General features: G+C 48.9%; 1 protein-coding gene across 8 annotated transcripts in view; it reads right to left on the bottom strand.

The window, feature by feature from the left end:
• Window positions 1-22226, bottom strand: part of Scn8a (sodium voltage-gated channel alpha subunit 8) — a 173442-nt gene that overhangs the window by 95594 nt on the left and 55622 nt on the right. For all 8 annotated transcript variants that reach the window (XM_087556058.1, XM_087556060.1, XM_087556063.1 and 5 more), the window contains 1 exon segment: window positions 16306-16632. In XM_087556058.1, the coding sequence (XP_087412184.1) occupies window positions 16306-16581 (276 nt within the window). In that variant the 5' untranslated portion in view covers window positions 16582-16632.

Here is a 22226-nt window from a genome sequence, read left to right as displayed (position 1 = left end):
GCCCAACCCTAAAAAGCAAGTTAAGCTAGACTATCTGGGGTTAGCTTAAAACAGGTCAAGGGCAGAGATTTGGCTCGTCCATTTCTTGGCTTTCCAAAGAAATAAATGGGCCACAACATTCCCTCTTTCTGAAGTACTTGTACCCCTCTGTGTTTCTATAGCAACTCTCTCTGTGAAATGCCAGGCCTTTCAAATAAACTCCTCATTCAGCTTCACAGTATTCTCACGAATTACCAGCCTATGTGTGTCTTACAAAAGACCTGGGAATGGGCACCACCCATAAAGGTTGCACGGCAAAGAGTGGTGTGCTATGCCAAGCCCAGAGCCTCTTACAGCTTCCATAGTGCTGGACTGGGTGGTAATTTCATGACTACATGGCAGAATGATGTTGACCATAAGGGATGGATTCTCCGGTAAATGGGAGATTTGAGCTCCTGGGTATACCATACAAAGTACCCAAGAAAATTGGGGGTGGGGGGGGGAACCAACCAAACAAACAAAACCCCACAGCAACCACAACACAGATCCATGCAGCAGGACCTAAAGTTCACCCCCCCCCCAAGCCTTTACTAACTTGCCTGCCTACCTTAAGAGACAAGCGACAAGACTTAAAAGAAATAGCAATAACCTATTCTCTTTGTCCTTCATTTTCTTGTCTCTTGGGTTAGTTACATGAGGGCTGTATCCTATTACAAAATCATTACCTGTGCACAGAAGGTGCTCAATAAATGTCTGTTGGTTAATGAACAGTCCGTTATCTGAGGTGAGAGAAGACCCTTACATGTTAGTTGAAGAGCTGGCTAGGGTTCTGGTGACAAACCAGAAAACTGAGGATCCTGAGGAAAATTAGGTGCTTTTATAGAATTAAAAAAAGATTGGTTTGCAAATAGAGGCTCTATTGGTTACAATTCATTCGTGAAGTATAGCTCTCATAATTTAAAGACAATGTTGCACACAAAATAAAAACACTTTAACATCACCTCTTTCTAAGCTCCTTTATCTTCAACAGCTATAAAAAGTCCTTTACTTATAAATAAGAATCATCTTTTGTACACCCAACTCTTTAAACAAATGAACATCCTCTATAATTCAGTAGCTCTATAATTTACTTTATCATTAAAATAACTATATTTACTGATAATTTGCATGTAGTGTTTCTTAAACACGCCTTCTGATGAAGCGAGAGGGTGCTTAGACCAACAGAAGTGAGATCCTCACAGCTCGGGGATTTCCCAGTCAACACTGGTCCTCGCAGAGCTCACGTGAGAGACGGGAAATGGGCAATGACAGCAGGACTTCTTTGCGAGTGCACACGCTGGAAGTATTGTGGGTGGCACAGTCTCTGTCACCATAGCTGACTCTGCCACTGAGGTGCACAGAAGCCACTGACAATAAGTAAACAAACAGGCGTGGCTGTAATTCTGAAAAACTCCATGGACACACAAACTTTTCACACATCCAACCATGTGGGAATGGACAACCCATACTTAGCTCGTGGGCCACACAGGACAGATGGCACTGATCTGGGCTGTGGCGTAGCTAGTACGGGTTTCTGACGAAGACCAGACTGGCTGCACTGGAACCCTCTGAGAACTTTTTAAAAACAGAGATCGCTAACTCCCACCTCAGGGATGGTTAAATGAGTCTGCGCTAGAATCCAGAAAATCGGGCCCACCAGGGGGCAAGCAGATCATCTCTCAGCTTGTGTCCTGAAACACATGGGCCATCTTCGTCTTCCCCTCCGTAGCTGGAGTCAGATGAACCAATACCTCTCCCTAGATCTCGCTTTTCACATTTAGAAAGGGAGCGAGAAGCTTGTTGGTCGGGTGTGGCAAGTTTTTCGAGTCTACTTATCTACGATTTAGAAATTTCACAAGACTTCCACGACGAAGCGCAAAAGGCAGCGCGCGGGGCTTCTGAGGCGAAAACCTACCATTAGTTACCCTTCCACTTTACATCTGGCAGAATCTCAGAGTTATTTTGCCCTCTTGTGTTAGTCTCAGAAGACCAGGGATGAGCGTGATTGATAACTGCCGGGGAAGCAGAGCAGCGAGCGAACAGCGGGAGGTAGCTTCCTGGTGGCAGAGCACTTGCGCATGCGCTGGACTCCCCCCCCCCCCCTTACACTGGATCATAAGGCCCTCAGGCAGTGCCTGGGTGAACCCATTGTCCCAGTTATGGTGGAAACTGGGAAGCGAGACAGAGCTGGAGTGAACAGGCTTGTGGGAGGCAGGGCAGAGTGAGCGTGTGAGGGACAGATGATACAGACCGGCATGTTTTACTTGCTCCTTCCTGCTGCTGGTTCCTGGCTGCCAGGAAGTGAGCAGCTGTCCCCTTTTATGCCCCTCTGTCGTGACGCCATTTCACCAAAGGCCTGAAGAAATGGAGACTGCTGACCACGGGACTGGACCCACTGAAATCGGGAGCCAAAATACATCTTTCCTCCCTAAAGTTGATATTCTCAAGTATTTGTCCCAGTGATGGAACAATGAGGGACATAAACAGGTATGACTGAAAACCACTGACAAAAAAATACATAACTGAATTTTCTGTTTTTCTAATCAGGGCCTCCTTACATAGCTCTGGCTGTCCTCGAAAACACTCTGTAGACCAGGCTAGCCTTGAACTTGCAGATCCACCTGCCTCTACGTCCGAGTGCTAGGATTTAAGGTGCACACCACTACACATAACCGAGAATGTAAAACATCTACACGGCTCTTTGATTCAACCTCAATCATCCAGAAAGGAAGACTCATCCCTAGTTCAATGTGGCTCTAACACCGGGCTCTTCGAAACATGACTGGGGCAGGGACGAGCTTGAGACTTTTAGGAGAATAATTCTTAAGCAACAATCACTTGGTGCCCATAAAGTCCAAGACTATTTTACCCAAGATGTCTTAAATTAGATCTTTGTGAAGTAAATGAGTTAAAGGGAAATTGAAATTGGACTGTGGTTTACTGCCCGAAGGGAAATATCCGTTTATAACAACAGCCGGCGAAGGTTTCTGAGCACAAAGCCCATTAAGAGCAGTGGGGCAGCTCTTAACAAATTATGGCGTGGAGTATTAATAAATGTGTCATGTTGGCAGAAAGCGAGTCTCCTAAAACACATGGGCTTTTCATCTCGAGTTAGCTACGTGGGGCCTGGAGCGTGTGACTTCGGAGTAGGGGCATGGTTAGCGCCGGCTGCAGTCTTTTCTTTGGGGCCCACAGGTAGAGGAAGAGTCATTGTGCCCAGCCAGGTACAAGCCTACCAAACAAATGGCGGTATAGTTCAGATGCAGCCGTTAAACATACAGCTTCACTGCACTGTGGTGTGTATTGCTTACTAGCGTATTCTCAGCCCCACACCCCAAACAAAAATGGTTCCTGGCCATCTAAAAAGTATAAATGGAGGAGGGGGGGATTTAGCTCAGTGGTAATGTGCCCTTGTCTAGCAAGCTCAAGGCCCTGGGTTCGGTCTTCAGCTCCGGGGACGGTGGTGGGGCAGTGGGGGCTGAGTATAAAGAGAAACAAGCAAAGTTGAGTAAGAAGAGACGCTGTGCAGAGACCACGTGGCCAGAGACCGTCGCATTGCTCTGATTGCACCTGGTCAGAGGTGCAGCACATGGCTCAGGGGAGCGTCCTCATTGGTAAGTTCCCAGCATCCTGAGAGGCAAGCGGCTCATAACCTCCTGGTTCTACAGATCGGCCTAGTCCAAGGAGCGTAATGGGAACAAAGATTCTTTCACTCTCTCTGGCTCCAACCGCAAGGGCCATTAAGGGTGCCGGTCTCTAGAGCCTGAAGTCGGAACCATTTAGATCTCTAGAACCGCCCAACCCTCTCACTTTGGGCTGGTTCTCCAGCTGGAGGCTCTCACCTGCCTAAATCTGTTATGCATACCGTGTTCCCTCAGCCTTGCTGTGATAGCCACTGCCCTCTACTAGGCAGGGTTTAGAATCACTGTGGAAACGCATCTCTGGGCATGTCTAGAGCCGGTTTTCCAGGAGGATTTAACTAAGGACAGGGGGCCTGTCCTAAAGGAGAATGGTAGGAGCAGGCTGGAAACTAAGACTCGGAATGTCACCTAGGAGCTTCCCAGTTTGAGAAATATTTCCCCACAGTCAGCCTGGCAGGTATGAAGGTTTCCTGCGACTGTAATCCAAAAGGCTATGTATCAAGCTTATGGTGGAACCTGGCGGTGCTGTCCAGATGGTACTGGGTTTCTAGGCACGAGAGATGTAGGTGAGGAGTAATAAGGTCTTACGCCTGTAGTCCCAGCACTCGGGAGGCAGAGGCAGGCGGGTCTCTGAGTTCGAGGCCAGCCTGGTCTATAGACTGAGTTCCAGGTTAGTCAGGGAGGGCTAGAAGCCAGAGAGACTCTGTCTTGAAAAAAAAAAGCTTGTGCCAAGGTCTGGAAAGTCACTGAGGCCAGGCAAAGTGTGGTAGGGCTGGATTCCCCACAAGGAGTCCCCGAGAGGTCGCTGCATGAAGTTGGGAAGTGAAGACATCCAAGGCCATCCCAACCCAGATGATCCCACTACAAGCTGGTGCTGAGAAGGGAGCTGCAGGGGTTGGTGGCTGCTTGCTGAGCTTGACCTTGCTTTGGCCCAGTCTGTTTCCCTGCTAGGCAGCCGTCCCTCTGTTCTGAAATGGGCAGTGCTAATTCTCTGCCACTGGATACGGTTAAGAACGCAATCTGTACCATTCACTGGCTAGATGCTTACAAGTGAAAAATCTTGATTCTCAGCTGAGACTTTGGACCCGTGAACGGTGCTGGGAAGGTTGCAGACTGTGGAGATGAGTGGAGGGGGAATAAACGCATCGTGTGTGTCCAGATGAAGATGAGGCCTGAGAGGGTGGGCGCTACGATAGAAGCTGAACCCGTGCGCTCGGGGATCAAGTTGTGGCCGTTGGTCTTGTCCACTTGGCTGGGTTTAGAAACACATCTTTGGTTGAGTTTATAAGACGTGTGCACCAAGATTTCACCTAGGGAAGACCCACTGTGAATGTGGGTGACTCCGTTTCCTGGTCTGGGGCTCTGGACTGGATAGAAAGGAGTCAGCCAGTGAGCTGAGTACGGCATCCGTCCCTCAGTGCATCCTGTGTCTTGGGTATCCGGTCACAACAATAGAACAGTAACCAATATACCCGGTTACCTCTTCGAGGCTAGTTTTCACTAATTACCAGCAGGTTGACGCTCTCTTCTGAGTAACTGTGCACGTGGTCAATTCAGCAACAGAGCAGGTGACAAATGCATTTCACAAAGAGTTTCTTTGTGTTTTCTGAGTAGTTGGGAGTCTAGGGCAGGGAAGCTTTGAGTTTGAGATCAGCTTGGGCTCCTGACAAGACCCTGCCTCAAAACAAACAAACAAACAAACAAACACTCACTCGGGAAAACAAAGGTGAGGCAGAATCTAAACAGGCTGTGACGCCATTAATAAATACGTGACCTGTCAAGTTGGAATTACTAAGCTGGCACCTTAATGCCCATCGGCCGGGTGGGGCAGAGGGAAAGCTTCTAGATTTGCTGGCTGAAGTGAAATCACTATAATAGCTTTAGTATCCTGGAGAGGCACCAAGAGAAACAAACGGGGCCATACTTCCAGAATATCTGGATACTGATACAACCCAGGAACCTTGAGAAAGACCGAGCTCAGGAAAGGCTCGAGGACTCGGCAGAACTCTCGCTAGCTCTGTGCGAACAGTCAGAGCGCTGGCGTGCTCAGGCTCCATTCCACTACCCCGGGGACTGAACAAGGGAGGCCTCTAAACCCTGTATTTTAAAATTAAAAAATCCTTGCCCAGTGGGGCTGGAGACATGACTTAGCTCTTCGGAGCACTGGATGTTCTTCCAGTGTCTCAGGTTTGATTCCAGCACCCGCACGGGGCTTCCAAACTGTAGTTCCAGTCCCTCCACAGGCGCTGCACACGGTGGCACACAGACAAACGTAGACAAAACACCCATGTACGGTAAGTAAGTAAATACGACATTTTTAGAAATCCTGACAATTTTACCTATGAGTCTACCTGAAGAGATAACCACACTGGTGGTTATTAGTCATTTACTACATGGCGGGGACCCTACCACGCTTTCTGCAATTATCTCATGGCAACCACCGCCGACGGAAAGCGGACTATGAGGGAGATATAGGAAGTCGCTCAAGTTCACAGCAGTAAGTCGGGAGACACGGGACTGCAGGGTGACCCTAACCCTAACCCAACTCCCAGGCCTAGACTCATAACTCACTGCCGTGAAAGAACTTGAGAAGACCTTCGGGTGGTGCACGCCTTTGATCCCAGCACTGGCAGGTGGATCCTCTAAGTTCAAGGCCAGCGTGGTCTGTGTAGGAAACTCCAGATCAGCCAGGGTTCGCAGAGAGGCCCCATCTCAGAAACAAAAGCAAGTCTGATAAAGGCAATCCCAGAGGTATCTGCCTGAGCCATAGTCAGAGTGGGGGCAGGGACAGCCTCGGGAGGGGTTCTCGGAACAAGATCTGCTGAGCCAGGGCTCTTCCTGCCATGCCGGGTCTAACCCTTTTATCAGTGAGGGAATCGTGTCTAATTAATCCCTTTAACACTCAGAAACAAAACAAAACAGAAGCCCCATGTACCTGGGAGCATAGTAGGTCTTCTCAGGTGGTCACCTGGAGGGACTCAATGCGAATGACACATGGGTGTGGCTATCCACTGTCACTTCCTACAAACACCCAGGTCACAGGAAGCACCTGACAGCAGCACCCTGTGCCTGCTTCAAGGCTGAGTCAGCAAAATGATGCTCCCTCACGGCAGGGCAGGGCAGGGCAGGGCAGGGCAGGGCAGGGCAGGGCAGGTCTAACCCTCCTCCAGGGCCACTCTTCCCAGCCCCCTTCAATGGCAATTTTTCCTCTAAAGGTAGAGGACTACAAATGTTCCAGAACACAGCAAACTTGAGGCACCCTCTGTAAAGACCAATAATAATCCGGATAGGCAGGGCCTATCTTCCATCTACCAAGATGTTCTCAGCTTAGCAAGCAGAGGACGTGACATGAGGCCTATGTGGCACAAGGTTGACAGGTCACACATGCTTATTACATGTATGACTGGATCTCTTAAACATGAAGAAATTATACAGTGAAAGTCAAAGACCCCTGGCCAGCCCTCCGTCAGGCGATCAGAAATATTCAGCTTTCTGACCCTTGGCTCATCCCCCTCTAAAAAGTCACTCATTTTAGCTTTGGAAAAGTCTTTTTACCTTTTCAAAGCCTCAGATACCATGGCGGGGATGTGGCTTGAAAAATGGCTAAGAGAGCCAATACATTAAATTTCTAAACAAAACGGGGGTGGTGGTGGTGGTGTCTACAAGTGATAGCAGAAACTCCGCACAGACATCTTTCTGTGGCACAGAGCAGACAAGAGCAGAGCTGGGCACTTGGTGCTGTGACTGACAAGTTCCCAGACCACAGGATGCAAACCTGGTTCCTCTACACACTAGTCGGGTGAACAAGTAACTTAGCTGGATAAGAAGGTGTATATGTATGTATATATGTATATGTATATATACACATATATACACACGTATACATATATATTTTTTTAAAGCTGGATTTTCTTTTCTAACTTTTTAAAAAGCATGCATCAGGGGCTAGAGAGATGGTCAATAATTCAGAGTACTTGCTTGTCTTCTGGAGGACCTGGGTTCAGTTCCCGCCTCCCACATGGCAGCTCACAACTGTTTGGAACTCCAGTACTAGGAGATCTGAAGCCCTCTTCTGGACTCTACAGGCATCAGGCACACACATGGTGTGCAGACATACATGCAGGCAAAAATACTCATTCGCATAAGCAATTAAAAAGGAAAAAACTCCATCATAATACTAGCATGCCTTTACTAGTGTCAGTCCTCAGGTATCACAGAAACTTGGCTATATCAGGAATATATATATACTTGGAATATTAGGGTGCTTTCAAAGACAAAAGTGAGTGGCCTGAGAGAGACGCAGTTCCCTTTTGAACACTCTGGTCACCTGTGGCAAACCCACGGGGATGTCTGGGAATGTGCCTTAAGGAAGCAACCAGCCAGAAGGTGCAAGATCAGGCCTGGTGCTGAGACAGGGGGAGGTCGCCCAGGGTGAGGCAGCACGGAAGGGGCTGTTGGGAGAGAGAAAGAGAAGAAAACGGAAAGGAGCCTGAGCTGCTAAGGGAATTCACATGAAAGAAGAGTTGTAAGCAAGCATGAGGGTTAACACAGCCGAGGGGTTCAGTGACGTAAAACCTTAAGAAACACCGTCCACTTGTGGGAGATCTTGAGGATGTCATGAGAAAGACAAGGCTGTAGGGATGGAGGGGGTCAGGACTCCACTGTGGTTCTTGATGGCGTGGGAAATGCCTGGATCAGCAGTCATGAAATGGTAGAGGCACTGCTTATGTTCATGGACCAGGGGGTGGGGGGAGCAACACCAGGGAGAGGGGTGTCATGGTTTGTACAGGCTTGGCCCAGAGAGTGGCACTATTGGGAGGTGTGGCCCTGTTGGAGTAGGTGTGTCACTGTGGCTGTGGGCTTTAAGACCCTCATCCTAGCTGCCTGGAAGTCAGTCTTCCACTAGCAGCCTTCAGATGAAGATGTAGAACTCTCAGCTCCTCCTGCACCATGCCTGCCTGGATGCTGCCCTGCTCCCTCCTTGATGATGATGGACTGAACCTCTGGACCTGTAAGCCAACCCCAGTGAAATGTTGTCCTTAGAAGACTTGCCTTGGTCCTGGTGTCTGTTCACCGCAGTAAAACCCTAACTAAGACAGGGAGATACAAAGTGCAGAAAGGGAAGGGATAACCCGTGGCAAAGATCCCCATAGTCCAGAGGACAGGAAGGAACAGACCGTAGGTGCTGAGCCCACTTCTGAACAGCAGAAAGACAGCCTGATCCTCTGGAACCAGAAGAGCTTTTTACTCCAATGTGATTCCACAGGCCAATGCTTGCAGCCCCAGCAGAAAACATGAAACATCTTCAGAGCCTGAATCAGACACCCTTTTGGTAGAACCATGGTTAACAGAAACGGCTTGGGTCATCCAGATCGTATGTAAAGACTCACGATGTCTGTGTGGCTTCAGAAACGTAAGAGAGACCTCATGAGGAGGTGACAGCCTTGTGCTCATGGAAAGGGTTGAAATGAAGCTATTTCAGAGAAATGATCAATATGGTCCCCAAAATATCATCCATCATCTAAATGATCGTTATTAAAGAGAGCAACAGGCCAACTTCTATTAAAGTAAAATTTTTTATAACTTTCAGCCTGGGGAAGGATCCAGCAGACATCACGGCTGAGGCGAACCCATCCTAGAATCCAGGTGAACACTGGCTTCTGTGCGTACAGCTTAGTGCTTGCAAAGGACTTGGGAGGCGGATATCACAGCTGTGGGTGATGCTAAAATGTGCTGGGGCCCTGTGTGTAGAAACAGACCACTGCAAACTGTATGGATCCCTGAATTCTTCTGTTCCTGTACTTTCATGTCCACAAGCGTCAGGCTCATAACTTCATGCATGGTGCCCTCACAGTCTCATTCCCTCGGTGTAGCCTGCGTACCATTCACCACATTCGCTTCCCTCACCTCAGCGGTCAACAGAACCCTTACCCCCATCGAAGACCCTCAAAGGAATGACCAAACTTGTGAGCCCCAGAGTCTCAGCCTTCTGAATCTGGCCCCACCTCTCCTTCTCAGGCTTCTTTCCCTCTGTACCCCAGTCACTCTCGACTTCCCACCTACATCAGACAAACCGGCTTTTCCTACATCTGTGGCTTTCGTCCCCATCCTGTCCTCTACCTTCCAAAGTTCTAACCCATCCCTCGTTTCCCCAAAGAGGAACTGTACAATAAGCTATTGCATTACAAGGTGCTTTAGGGTAAGGAATAGACCTTATTCCATGTTCCCCACAAGAGAACCGAGTGCCTCACTCCAGAGTATTTGCTGGCTTAAACTGATTGGTCACGTTTCATGTGCAGCCGTCCACGCGGACACAGATTCCACACCAGTGTCTCTTTTCTCGGAGTCACTTGACAGAGGGAGGCTAACAACATGAAGAGAAAAATACTTAGTGGGGTGGATGGGACCAAAGGATTTTCCCAGCAGCAAATGGACAAATACTAAAGCGCTCGCTCTCGCGCTGTCTCTCTCGCTCTGTCTCTCTGTTTCTCTCTCTCTCTCTCTCTCTCTCTCTCTCTCTCTCTCTCTCTCTCTCTCTCTCTCTCTCTCTCTCTCTCTCTCTCTCTCTCTGAGAATGAAATAGAAAAGATAGCCAGATTTCCCTACCTAAAGAGTTCAGTTCACTTTGGAAGGCACGGAAATTCTTCATTTAAAGATTCCCTTTGGTATCCGCTCAGAAAATGACATGGTGTTTCCGTGTGCCTCACATCCTAGGATCCTCATTCACTCAACAAATCCCGACTGAACGCTTGTTCAGAGCAGGCCCTGCCTTAGCCAATGAAGGTGAAGAATGAACAAAAGCCAACATCCTGTTTGCTAAGGTGTTCTGTGATGAAGCAAAGCGAAGAGGGATGGGAGGTGTGGGCTGCTGCAGACGGGGAGGTCAGCCTATGACCTTTACAGACACTGGAAACAATAGGTGGGGTAAAAGCCCTCAGTGCACCTTAAATTCTCTAGACTAGAGAAACCAAAGACCCTGCACGGTTAACCGACACAGCTAAGATTACCTGGAACTAGATGAGGACAGAATCAGAGACAGGACTGCCTAGCTCTTAACGACTCATCGGCAACACGCCAGTCACACCTGATGGGTACAATGTAAACCTTTCCTAACAGCCTGGCTCTCCACACCTGTTGGTATATTGGAAACAGAAAGGCGTATCTGCCAGCAGGGAACGTGTGCGTGAGCGTATGCATGTGACAGGGGTGGTGTGGGAGAGGGAGAGAGAGACTTAGGAGACGTTCAAGGGCTCTATCATTAGTGCTGGTAAGGAGAAAGCTGAAGCCAGTGGGCACAGCGGTACGTGCCACACCCACACCGAAAGACACCTGAAATCTTCTCTGCCGTGGTGGGCTGAAGACAGACTCTATTATAGGAACTTGTTGGGGATTGGTTCTAACGCTTTGAAGTCCCCCCAAATTGGGAATCTGTGTGTCCAACCGCTGAAGGTCCTTGTCTCCAATTGGTTTTTGATCGATCAATAAAGAGCCAACAGCCAATGGCTAGGCAGGTAGACTGAGGCGGGACCTTTGGATTTGGGTGGGCTAAGAACTGGAAGAAAGGAGGATGGAGAGTCGCCACGATTCGGAGGAAGACGGATCAGATTTAGAGCTACAGAAGGAAAGTCACTTGAAGGTGAGAAGTACTGTGGCCCCCGAATCCAGGCATTGTAAAGTTAACTGATGTGGGGTGGGGGAAGGAATGGGGTGCGGGCGTGTCTTTCATTCGAGAATCCGCACAGCTCCCGGGCGCTTGAGCGCCTGCGTCACCTGGGAGCCAAAGCTGCGTAGCTAAACTGCCACTACAGAACTCAGAATGGAGAGGGCTCCGCTCTGGTGGTGAAGCACGGAGTTGGGTCGTAGGAAGGAGCAGCTTCGGAGCTGGGCCCCGGTGAGCCCGAAGGAATTCCAGAAGCTGAGGTTAAAGGAAGAGTGTTCCGAAAGGAAGTGATGCAGACCAGAATGGGAAGCGCGGAGAGCGCCTGGTCCCACTCCAAACATGGACTGGGGGAGGGGGGAATGGAAAAGGTGTAACACACAAGCAAAAAAAAACTTGGATGGGCATGCTCTGCCACGCCTATGTACAAATGAGGACACCGAGACGAGGGCCCAGGGCATTTTATTGGGCTAGGAGCAAAATCAACAAGAAAATGTAAAAGTAAAACCAAGGTTTTAATTCCCAATTAGGTGCTTGTGATGGTCCGAAAGAAAATGGTCCCCCCGAGGCTCATATGGAGTAGCACTATTGGGAGGCGTGGCCTCATTGGAGGAAGTGTGTCACTAGGGACTTGCTTTGAGTCTCAGATGCTGAACTCCCAGCTCCTTCCCCAGCACAAGGCCTGCCTGGATGCAGCCATGCTTCCCGCCATGATGATAACGGACTGAACCTCTCAAACTGTAAGCCGGCCCCAATGAAATGGTTTCCTTTACAAGTGCTGCTGTGGTCATGGCGTCTCTTCACAGCCATGAAACCATAACTAAGACATTGCCTTTTCCACTATGCCATCCGGTAGGCAGCTGCAGGTTGCTGTGGGAGGGAGATTCTCTTCCTTCAAAAAGGAAGAGAAGGTGGAGGGGTCAGTTAAACAGCTCAGGAGCCCATGCCCAGGTGAGTAATATGGCAGCATTGATAGTGAACCCAGGTGTCAGAGGTTAGATGACCACGCGGCTCTTAGCACCAAGCGCTTCAGTACTCATCCCAGACAGGTGAGTAAACCCCAGTACTGTTAGGGATGCAGACAGGAGGGGAGTTTGCTTTGTGTTCCGTATTTCTGTCTACCAGCATCGGGACAACTGAGGCTAAGGATGGAAAAATGAGGCATTTCAAAGGCAAAGGGGTGAGATCTAATGCAGGTTCCACCACTAACAGCAGCTCTGGCTCTAAAAAAATTACATGTGTGTGTGTGTGTGTGTGTGTGTGTGGTGTGAGCACATGTGTGTTTGTATATGTGTGTGCACATGGGTGCACATGTGTGTCCATGCATTTGTGGTATGTGTGTGCATGTGTGTGCACGTGTGAGCCCATGCATGTGTGCTTGTGTGTGGTATGTAATTGTGCATGTGTGTGTGCTTGCACACAGTCAGGAGTGAAAATCAGAGAACAACCCATGGGAATCGCTTATTTAGTAATTATTCTTACTCACTGAGTAACCTTGCAGACCTGGATCTGGCTTCTGACAAAGTATCAAAACCATAAAGTAATGTATGCAAGCCGAATTAAATGATGTCAAAGGCCTCCACATCCCAGCGCACCTCACTTTGTAGAAAACCAAATCCAGAGATTGTGGAGTTGAAGTTTGAGAGGCATGTTACTGTTCCATGCACCGGGGTTCTTATAAAGACACGTCAGTACTGAGATTTGGACCTTCTAGGGCTTCCTCACAATGCAGCAGCTGGTTAGACACAGGCTGTTCAGTCCCAGGCCTGAGAAACAGGAAAGGCAAAGGCATAGGACTCAGTTTCACCCACACACCCCTCCTCTGCCTCCTAGGGGAGTCACTAGAGACACGCACACGGCCACTTAAAAGTCTGCAAAGTACTGTGAAGCAGCAGACAGTATTTTCTGTAGGAAAGACAGATGCCGCAGGTAGCAAAGAGACGCCATTGATTTGCTTCTCTAGAAGGAGGAAAACGGAGGAAGGAAGGAAGAAGTTGAGAATCGACAGGGATAAGAGTCAAGATTCCACAGCTTGGCATGTCGGGGCACACAGCCTCCCACCCACCTAAGCCTACACAACGATAACGATACAAAAAGATTGCAACATAAACAAAGGACAGGCAACAGAGTTAAGGTCGGTTTGAGAAAACAACAGGAAGGAGGCTGGGAACAGGTACCTGACGTCAGTTGCTGACGGATCTGCTATGGCTCCTGCCGCAGAGGGAGCAGCCATCAGGCTACCTCGACAGGGAGGTGGACTGGGAGATGAAAGGTGGGTATAAAAAGGCAGGCTTTTCACCAAATACCTCTGAAATTTTGGTCATGCAAATATGTGAGCTAGTTTTAATATGTGAGAAGTCAAAATATGTATCTGTTTCTTTTTTTTTTCCCCGGAGCTGGGGACCGAACCCAGGGCCTTGCGCTTCCTAGGCAAGCGCTCTACCACTGAGCTAAATCCCCAACCCTTGTATCTGTTTCTTAAATGTACTTAACTTGTATTGAATAACTGAAAAAAACAAAAAAAAAAAAACCCAAAAAACTAAGACCAAAGGGAGGAAGTGCAAGCACCCAGTGCCCAGATGCAGGGCCTGAAGGTGCTGAGCTAAGGAATAGGTTGGAAGAATTGGGAACTCAACAAGGCCCTCAAAGCTTAGGATGGCCAAACCAGAGGCACTCAGATCAGTGCCTGGACAGCATGGTGCCTGCAGCTTTCAGGGTCCTGGGTTTCCTGGAACAGAAAATCCACACTGGGATGAAGCCAGAACTTTAAAATGACAACAGGTCTTCTGTTGCCCTTAAAAGACAAAGGAAACAAGACACAGTTTCCTGAGGTCCCCTGGGTGACGGTGTTAGAAACCGAGGTTGAGGGAAAGGCAATCATTTACCAGATGAGAGAGAGCTTATCTCCCAGGAATTAAGACAACTCCAGAAAGGCAAACCGAGAGGAACGTCCTCTTTTTTTTTTTTTGTTGTTGTTGTTCTTTTTTTTTTTTTTTTTCCGGAGCTGGGGACCGAACCCAGGGCCTTGCGCTTCCTAGGCAAGCGCTCTACCACTGAGCTAAATCCCCAACCCCAGTTGTTGTTGTTCTTTTTTTCGGAGCTGGGGACCGAACCCAGGGCCTTGTGCTTGCTAGGCAAGCGCTCTACCACTGAGCTAAATCCCCAACCGAGGAACGTCCTCTTAAAGTCACTTCCTCCCCTACAAGCTTTTTATTTGTGACAGGTTAATTCCAGTCTGCTTCCTTGTAGGAGAATTAGCCGCTGCCAGCCTTGGTTAAGGAGGGCCAGTGACTGGAATGCAGTGAGGACCTGAGGTAGGTCGAGAAAGCGTGTTTTTTTTTTTTCCTAATACTTAGAGGAAATAAAAACATTCAGTATGGGAATATAAAAAAAGATAAGGGTGTTCTTTTTAAATCAGATGGAAAACTCCTCATTCAGAAGGAGGGGTGCGTGCCCGCCGTGCTTGGAGCCTGCGTTCAAGCCTCAGCATCGCGTAGGGTATGTGGTGTGACAGTCTGTAGCCCCAGAACTCAAGAGGTAGAGGCAGGAGGATTAGGAGTTCATGTGGTTACATGGTGAGTTTGGGGCCAAGTTGTGCTACTATGTAAGACCCTGTCCCAAGCAGATGGATGGACAGACAGACGAACAGATTATAGGTAGGTAGATGGATAGATTATACATAGGTAGACAGATTATAGGTAGGTAGTTAGATTGATTGATTGATTGTAGGTAAGTAGATTATAGGTAGGTATGAAAACATTAATGAACATGTTTGAACTGTTGACAATACTTTCTTGACTTAATTGGTTTGCCTTATAGTAGCCATGTGTATGTATTATGGATGTATATACGTGTGTATGTATGTATGTATGTATGTATGTACATATGTAGGTATGTCTGTGCACACTGTTGAGAGGGCATGCGCACAGGGCACTCAGGTAATCTGAGGACAGCTTACAGGTCCACTCTTTCCTCCCTCCCACCACGTAGACCCAGGGACCACACTTAGGTTCTCAGGCTCTCACCTGCTAAGCCTTCTCTCTAACCCTAGGTGGGTCTCCTAATTCTATTCCACTCACAAGACAAAGAAGCTAAAAGCCTTTGTAAAATGCACTGACTGCATCAGTTCAAAGGGCAGGCGGTTAACAACGATAGTTCACAGGAGCTTTCCACTGTAAATACACAATGACACAAAACCGTTTGAGGTGGGGTCTCCTACCAGGCACCTGCAGCCCCGAGGACCCAGCAGCCCATCACTTGGCCAGAGAATCCCACCAGGAGGCTTGGCTTCTCCTCTTGTGTTGTTTCATACAGTATTCTAAGATTTGATCAGACACTGTTCAGGAAGTTTAAACCCTTGGCCTAGTAAAGCCTGGCCTTTTGCCTGTGTTCCCTGTCAGCAGGGGGACAGGATTGCTACAAAGATCCATCACACTATGGTTTGACAAGACCTGAGGTACGAGTTCCCCTCGGCCCAGTGTGCACCACTGAGTCTGCCCCACAAGGCCATGCCCCGGTGTCATACCGGAGGGGTGCTCAGACTGCACACTGTGTCCCCACTGCATCTCCAGCCTTCTGCTGTACTAACAATATCACCTTTATATATAAAGGTGGGATTTAACTGTGTGGGTCAGGGAGATTCTACGCGGCTGTAGTAGCCTTCTGAATGCAAATAAATAGATGTGTTTTGTGTATGCCCGCACTTCTTCCCTCCCTCCCTCTCCTTTCTGTCTTCCCCTCAAATTCCTGGGGGTTTCACACCTCACCCCCTCCCCAGGTGTGTTTTGTTTTTTTTTGTTTTGTTTTCAAATCTTGCCTGGAGCCAAAACTGGAAGCCTAGCTAACAGGATTGGCCAGTAGGAAGGCCTGAACGTGACCCTCAGCAGCAACAAAACGGGAAAGAAGATCCCAGGTCCTGACACAGCTCCTTCTCCCCTCTCCCCAGCCTGAAGGGAAGAGGCCTCTGCGGCTGGGCCCCGTCCAACTCACTTTCTGCGTCAAATAGTAAGGGTCAAAGTCCTCCAGGGGAACCGCAACCAGGCCTTGCGGGATGTCCCCGTAGATGAAAGGCAAACTCTTCCCAGCCTCCAGGTCACTGTTTGGCTTGGGCTTGCTGTCTTCATCGTCCTCCCGGTGGCTGCCATCCGCCTTTGGTGGTTTCTTGAGCTTGCTCTCGGCAATACGCCTCTCGATGTTTGCCAGCGACTCAGGGGTGAAAGGCTTGAAACTATCAGGGCCTGGTGGTGCGAGCAGCCGCGCTGCCATCTTCTCATCCTGCAGCAGCTTCGTTAGTTATGTGTCCGGGACAGGTCAGCTCTGGAAGAACGGCAACACAGGCAGCATTAATCAATCACCGCTCTAAAAGGAGGCCAAGATCAAGCCAGCTCGTTCTCAACCTCCATTCACAACCGTGCTATTCATCTTAAAAAAATAAAATATCTGTGTCAAGAGCGGCTTGGGTGACCTTTGTAATGGTCCTCAGGGGAGCGGTCAGCCAGGGAGAGGGGGAGACGGGGGTCTCCCCAGCTGTGGGCATATATCGTATTTATCTAAATCCATCCCACCATTCAGAATCACACACAGGCAGGAGATGTGTTCCATATCCCCCAGGGCACTCTGTTCTCTCTAACAAGGCACAGTTAGAGTTCCCTGGGGCCTGCCTTTGCGCCATCACCCTCCTCCCTCTGGATGTGCGCTCCAAAAGAAACAGTTTTCCTTTAAGGACAAGGACAGGGTAAATTCTCCCTCCTCTCTTCACTCTCGGAAAACAAAACTAAAACTTTTGCCAACACAAAATATCGATGAAATATTTCGTCTGAGTCCATCCTTCCATTTCAAAGTGTTTCAATTTACTGAGCTGTTGAAAATCTCTTTGTAACGCTCAGGCACCCACCAGGGACAAACATAGAAGACATCTTTCACTGGAAGGAGCTGCTGTTTCTCCCACCGTGTGCTGCTTAGCGATGAGACAGACCAGGGAACCTCCCTGTGCCAGGCAGCAGCACTGCGGGCATGAGAGACTGGCTCCCTAGAAAGAGACTCGGACAGGAGGGAAGGTGGACCAGAGACCGTGCCCTCTAGAATGAGCAGCAGCACTGACAGCACACGTCAGGGATGGCTTAGCCCATGTGTGAAAAGCCCTTTCACTACTGTAGACCGAACCCTGGGTTATTTCCATCCCAGGCAGAAGCGGAGGGATCAGGATGTGGAGAAGTACTCATTCCGCTCTTGTCTGAATGGACACAGACCGGGGGCAGTTCACCTGCTGCTCAGTGTGACACTTCCTGCCTCCAGCCTGGGCAGCATAAGGTCAGCCCAGGTGATACACTTCTTAATGTTCTCTCTCACACTCCACACATCTTTAAGAGTATTTACTGACTTGGTGTCATGCGCACACGCACCCAGGAAATAGTTTTTGGAAGACTAGACATTGCTCTTTCTGTGCCTACTTAGTCCTCGGGGTCCACTTCCCATATCTATGTAATGTGAGCCTGCTCAAGAGCGGGACTGTAAATGCTCACTGCTGTGGAAGGACTGTCCCTCGGGGATCCTTTCACAGATCCGCCAGCCCAGCCTCTGCTTTCCTGGTGACTACTGTACCACAGCTTGGAACACAGAGTTTTTAGCTAGGCAGACACAGCACAGGGCTTCCTGGACAAGAACCATACATTGCCTACCACCACCACACGCGCACACACACACACACACACAACACACCCCTCTAAATAATAAATATGAATAAAATGCAAAAGAATATGACCTCAATCAGATGCTCATATCCCAACTCCTGTTTCTTTACTATTAAATTCCTAATTGTACTTATGTTTAGTTAGCCATCCCACCCTCCCTCCCTTCCCCCACCGCCCCGCCACTAGTTTCCAGCAGGCAGTCGAGCTCACTAAGCAACTCAGAGAAATGATAGGGTTTCATGCTCTGAGACTTCATTCACAGAAGTCCCCAGCCTAGCCTTCCTTTTCCCTCATTCCTCCCATCTCCTGAACACAGTCAGTAAAACCTCCTCAACTGCACCCACTGTTGACTCCGCCCTCAATGCGCCTGCTCTCGGCCTCCTCTCCGCCCTCAGCTGTGTTCCAAGTTCCTTGCTTGCTCTAACCTCATCTCCAGAACCGAGTGTGAGGTCTGTTATCACCATTTAACAGACATAGGAGCAGAGGCTTGGGGAACCACTGTGGCAGAGAATGACAGTCAGGACTCCAAGCACCTGTAGACACTCAACAGCTAGATAGGATTACACCTGGAACCCATAAGACCAGAGATCTAGAACTCCAGGCTCTGCCTTCCACATCCACTGCAATCCGAAGTCATTCTCTTCCTGTGCTCTGACTGCTGACAGCTTCAGTTACCCAGGCTGGGAGCTGCCTCGTTCTGCCTTGCCACCTTCTCCAGGGCCAGCCCCCTTCACCTCCCCAAATTAGCCCTGTTCCCCACCACATTTTCGACCTTCCTCTTTCCTTCCTGGATCTTCTCCCTGTGTATCTGAATCCCCTGCCCCAGGCCTTGGTGACACTAAGTCATCCTGGTCACAGCCATGGCTGCAATCTCCACAGACTCTCCTATGGCTACCCTCTTTCCCTTAGGGTCCTCATCTGTGTCAACTCATCTGTACACAGTGACTCCAGACTTCTATCACTAATCCTCACTGTGCCCAGAACAGTCCCCCACTTGTATCGGGGGACTTCAGACACAGACTCCTAGTTAGGGCGCATTTAACAGTTCTTATTTCTAGGTCTCTTCTTCCTGCTCTGTCACCAGCATGGGACCCCAGGCACCACCTCCAGTCCCTAGCCACCTCAGGCCTCCTTCCAGAGCAGCATCCTCCACTCAGGTACCACAAAAGCAGTCAGCCTTAGTCTACCCAGGCACATTTCCACAGATCTTTGAAAATCTGCTTTCATAACCGTTTTCCTCCTGCAAGCCCAGCGGTTACACAGCAGACCGACTCTCATGGCATTTCACCGCTGCTCCAGGCCCCCAGCCACGCCGATTCTCACAAGTCCTCCCTCCTGCCTTGCTGACATCTGCTCCGGTGACTACTGTTTGTTTCCTAGTTTGTTAACGTTCCTTTTCAAAAGTAGACACAACACATTAGTTTTGCTGCTTCTTAAATTTCAGACAAGTACAGATATACACCCAACCTATGGGGTTTGGCTTCATTCCAGCCATCCTGTGGAGTTCACCTTACAACATTTGTTCATTTTGACTGCTGCGTAGTATTCCGTACACACTGAAGCACAGCTCAACCTTACTTTACCAGGCTTGGTCGCTTTAAGCTACTGTGAGAGGAAGCTCTGCAACTCCTGACCCCTGCCTTTTGGTGGCCAAATATACACCAGATTCTCTGTAGCATTTGGCTAAGGGAGGAGTGCTGAATTGGAGACCATGTACAAAGCTTTAGTGCCACAGGCTAGAGGCTCCAGCTGCCCCACACCCTTGCCAACACTCAGACCACATGTTCTCAGTGTCACTCATATTAGTGGCACCTCCACGTTTTAAGATTTGTTTATTGAGGCAAAAATCTAGGTACCTTGAAATGAACCATTGTAAAGCAAACGACTCAGTCACAGTGGATTTGCAACCTCCCTGCTGTGCCCCCTCACCCAGCTTAGTCTCTCAGCTCACCCCACCCCCAACCCTCTGTCCAGCTCCACAGTGCCAAGAGTGCGTTCGGCCCCTATCACTGCATCTTTTCCAGGTGTTTCCTGTAAAACGTTAGCACACAACGTGAGACCGTTTGCGTCTGACCTCTCACTTAGTCTAAGTTCGAGGTAAACTCCCACGCCAATATGGATCAGTGCGGCGTTCCTTCTCTCTCCTCACCTGCACAAGTGTGGGCTCCCTGACCCAGTGATGGCCATTTGAGCTCATGCGACCTTTTGGCTGCTATACCACAAGCACTGCACGTGTGACACTCCGTATCGTTCTGATTCTTGTAATGAGAAAAGATCTCATTACCCATCCCAGGCTGGCCTCAACTTCACAATCCTTCTGCCTCGCCCTCCCAAGACTAGGATTACAGGTGAGAGCCACCATGCTCAGCTCCACTTCTAATTCGGTGGAGGTCGCACCTAGAACAGGCACTTTAGGGTTGGATGGTACATTTGCACTTTGCCTGCACATATGTCTGTGTGAGCATGTCAGGTCCCCTGGAACTGGAGTTACAGTCATGAGCTGCTTTGTGGGTGCGGGGAATTGAACTTGGGACCTCTGAAAGAGCAGCTAGTATTCCTAACCACTGAGCCATCTCTCCAGCCCCCAGTGGGAATAGTGCCAGATGTTTTTGTAGAAGTGTTAAGCTCTCTCCAGTGGCAGAGCTTACCGGGTACTTATGGGTCTGAAGCAGCAGTTTCCCTATGTGGCTCTGCGTGTAGCATGTGCACCTGTGTGAATCTGTGTATAGTGAAGTCTAAGGATGACACAGGAAGGATCTTTCAATGAACTGAGAGCCCACTGGAAGGTTAGCTAGTCTAGGTGGCCAGACTGCTGTGAACAGCCTCAGTCTCCACCTCTGAGCAATGGGATTACTGGTAAGCCACCACATCTGCCTGGCATTTACATGGGTTCTGAGGACCCGACGTCTGCTCTCGTTTTTTGCTGTGTATTTCTCTAAGGGTTAATGCGTTTCTTCACAGGCCTCTCAGCTCTCTGTGGTTTGAGTCTGCATTGTGTGCTGGCGTTTTGGATGCTCCCCACCCCCATCCCCACCCCCCAGAAGTGCAGGCCTCACTCACTGGATACTCCCCCCTGTAAATGCAGGCCTCAATCACTGGTTGCCCGAGTTTTTTCTACTGGCTCATTTACGTTTTCCAGTTTTGAACTACTTATTTGCTGAACAAGTTCTTCGTCAGATGTAAAATACCTCCCTCTTTTTTCAGTTTAGTTTTTAGAGACAGGTTTTCTCTGTGTAGGCCTGTCTGTCCCAGAACTCACTCTGTAGACTACAACTCTCAGAGCTCCCCCAGCCTCTTCCTCCCAAGTGCCAGGATTAAAGGTGTGCTCCACCATGCCCAGCATTTTTTTTTAAAGTACCTCCTTCTCTATTGTGTTCTTGGCAATAGTTTAATAAATAGTTCTTAATTTTATTGAAATCCAATTTATCAATATTTTCTTACAAGTTTTTTTTTTTTTTTTTTTAAGAAACAGCCATCCCTCCCACCCACAGTCATGCAGGTATTCTCCTGTTTTCTTTTAGAAGGTCATTATTTTACCCTTTTCATTTGAACCTGCAAACCACTGGGAACTGGTCATTGTACAGGTATAAAGACAGAATCCATTTTTCCAATGTCAATAATTAATGAACCCAGCATCACCAGGTAAAATGTCTAGTCACTGTTATGTCATGGACTTCTATTTACAAGTTCTAACCCCGAAGTCTGTTTTTCTTCTCTTCCTTTAGTTCTGATCATCACAAAATCCCCTCATTCTTCAGAGCAAACTTTGCAGAAAGTAAACAGTCTTCTTGGGTTTAGAATGAACTCAGGGGTCACGCAATGCAACCTTCCTGATCTGAAAGTCAGAGGGAGGCCCGACACCCACACAAATGCCGGACAGGCATTATGGTCTGCCTTTTAATTCCAATGCTAGGAGGACCAGGACACAGGATCCCTGGCGTAGCCTGGGTGTCTGGACTAGCCAAAGGGAACTCTGGGCTCAGCCAGCGACCCAGTCTCCACAAATGAGGTGAACAGTAATTGAGAAAGAGTCTTGTCATCAGCCTCAGGTCTCCACACATATGCATGTATACCTGCACACAGCTATGCCCACACATGTGAACAGGCACACACACACACACACACACACACACACACACACACACACACACAAATGCATGCCACACAGAGACACTTATGAAAAGATACTAATTAAATTAAACCACCTTGCTCTCTATATGA

The sequence above is a fragment of the Rattus norvegicus genome, chromosome 7 (genome assembly GCF_021556685.1).
Source record: "Rattus norvegicus strain SHRSP/BbbUtx chromosome 7, alternate assembly SHRSP_T2T, whole genome shotgun sequence".
In the NCBI taxonomy this organism is placed as follows: Eukaryota; Metazoa; Chordata; class Mammalia; order Rodentia; family Muridae; genus Rattus; species Rattus norvegicus.
Note: the sequence above shows the minus strand (reverse complement) of the source record. Positions and strands in the feature narration are given on the sequence as shown.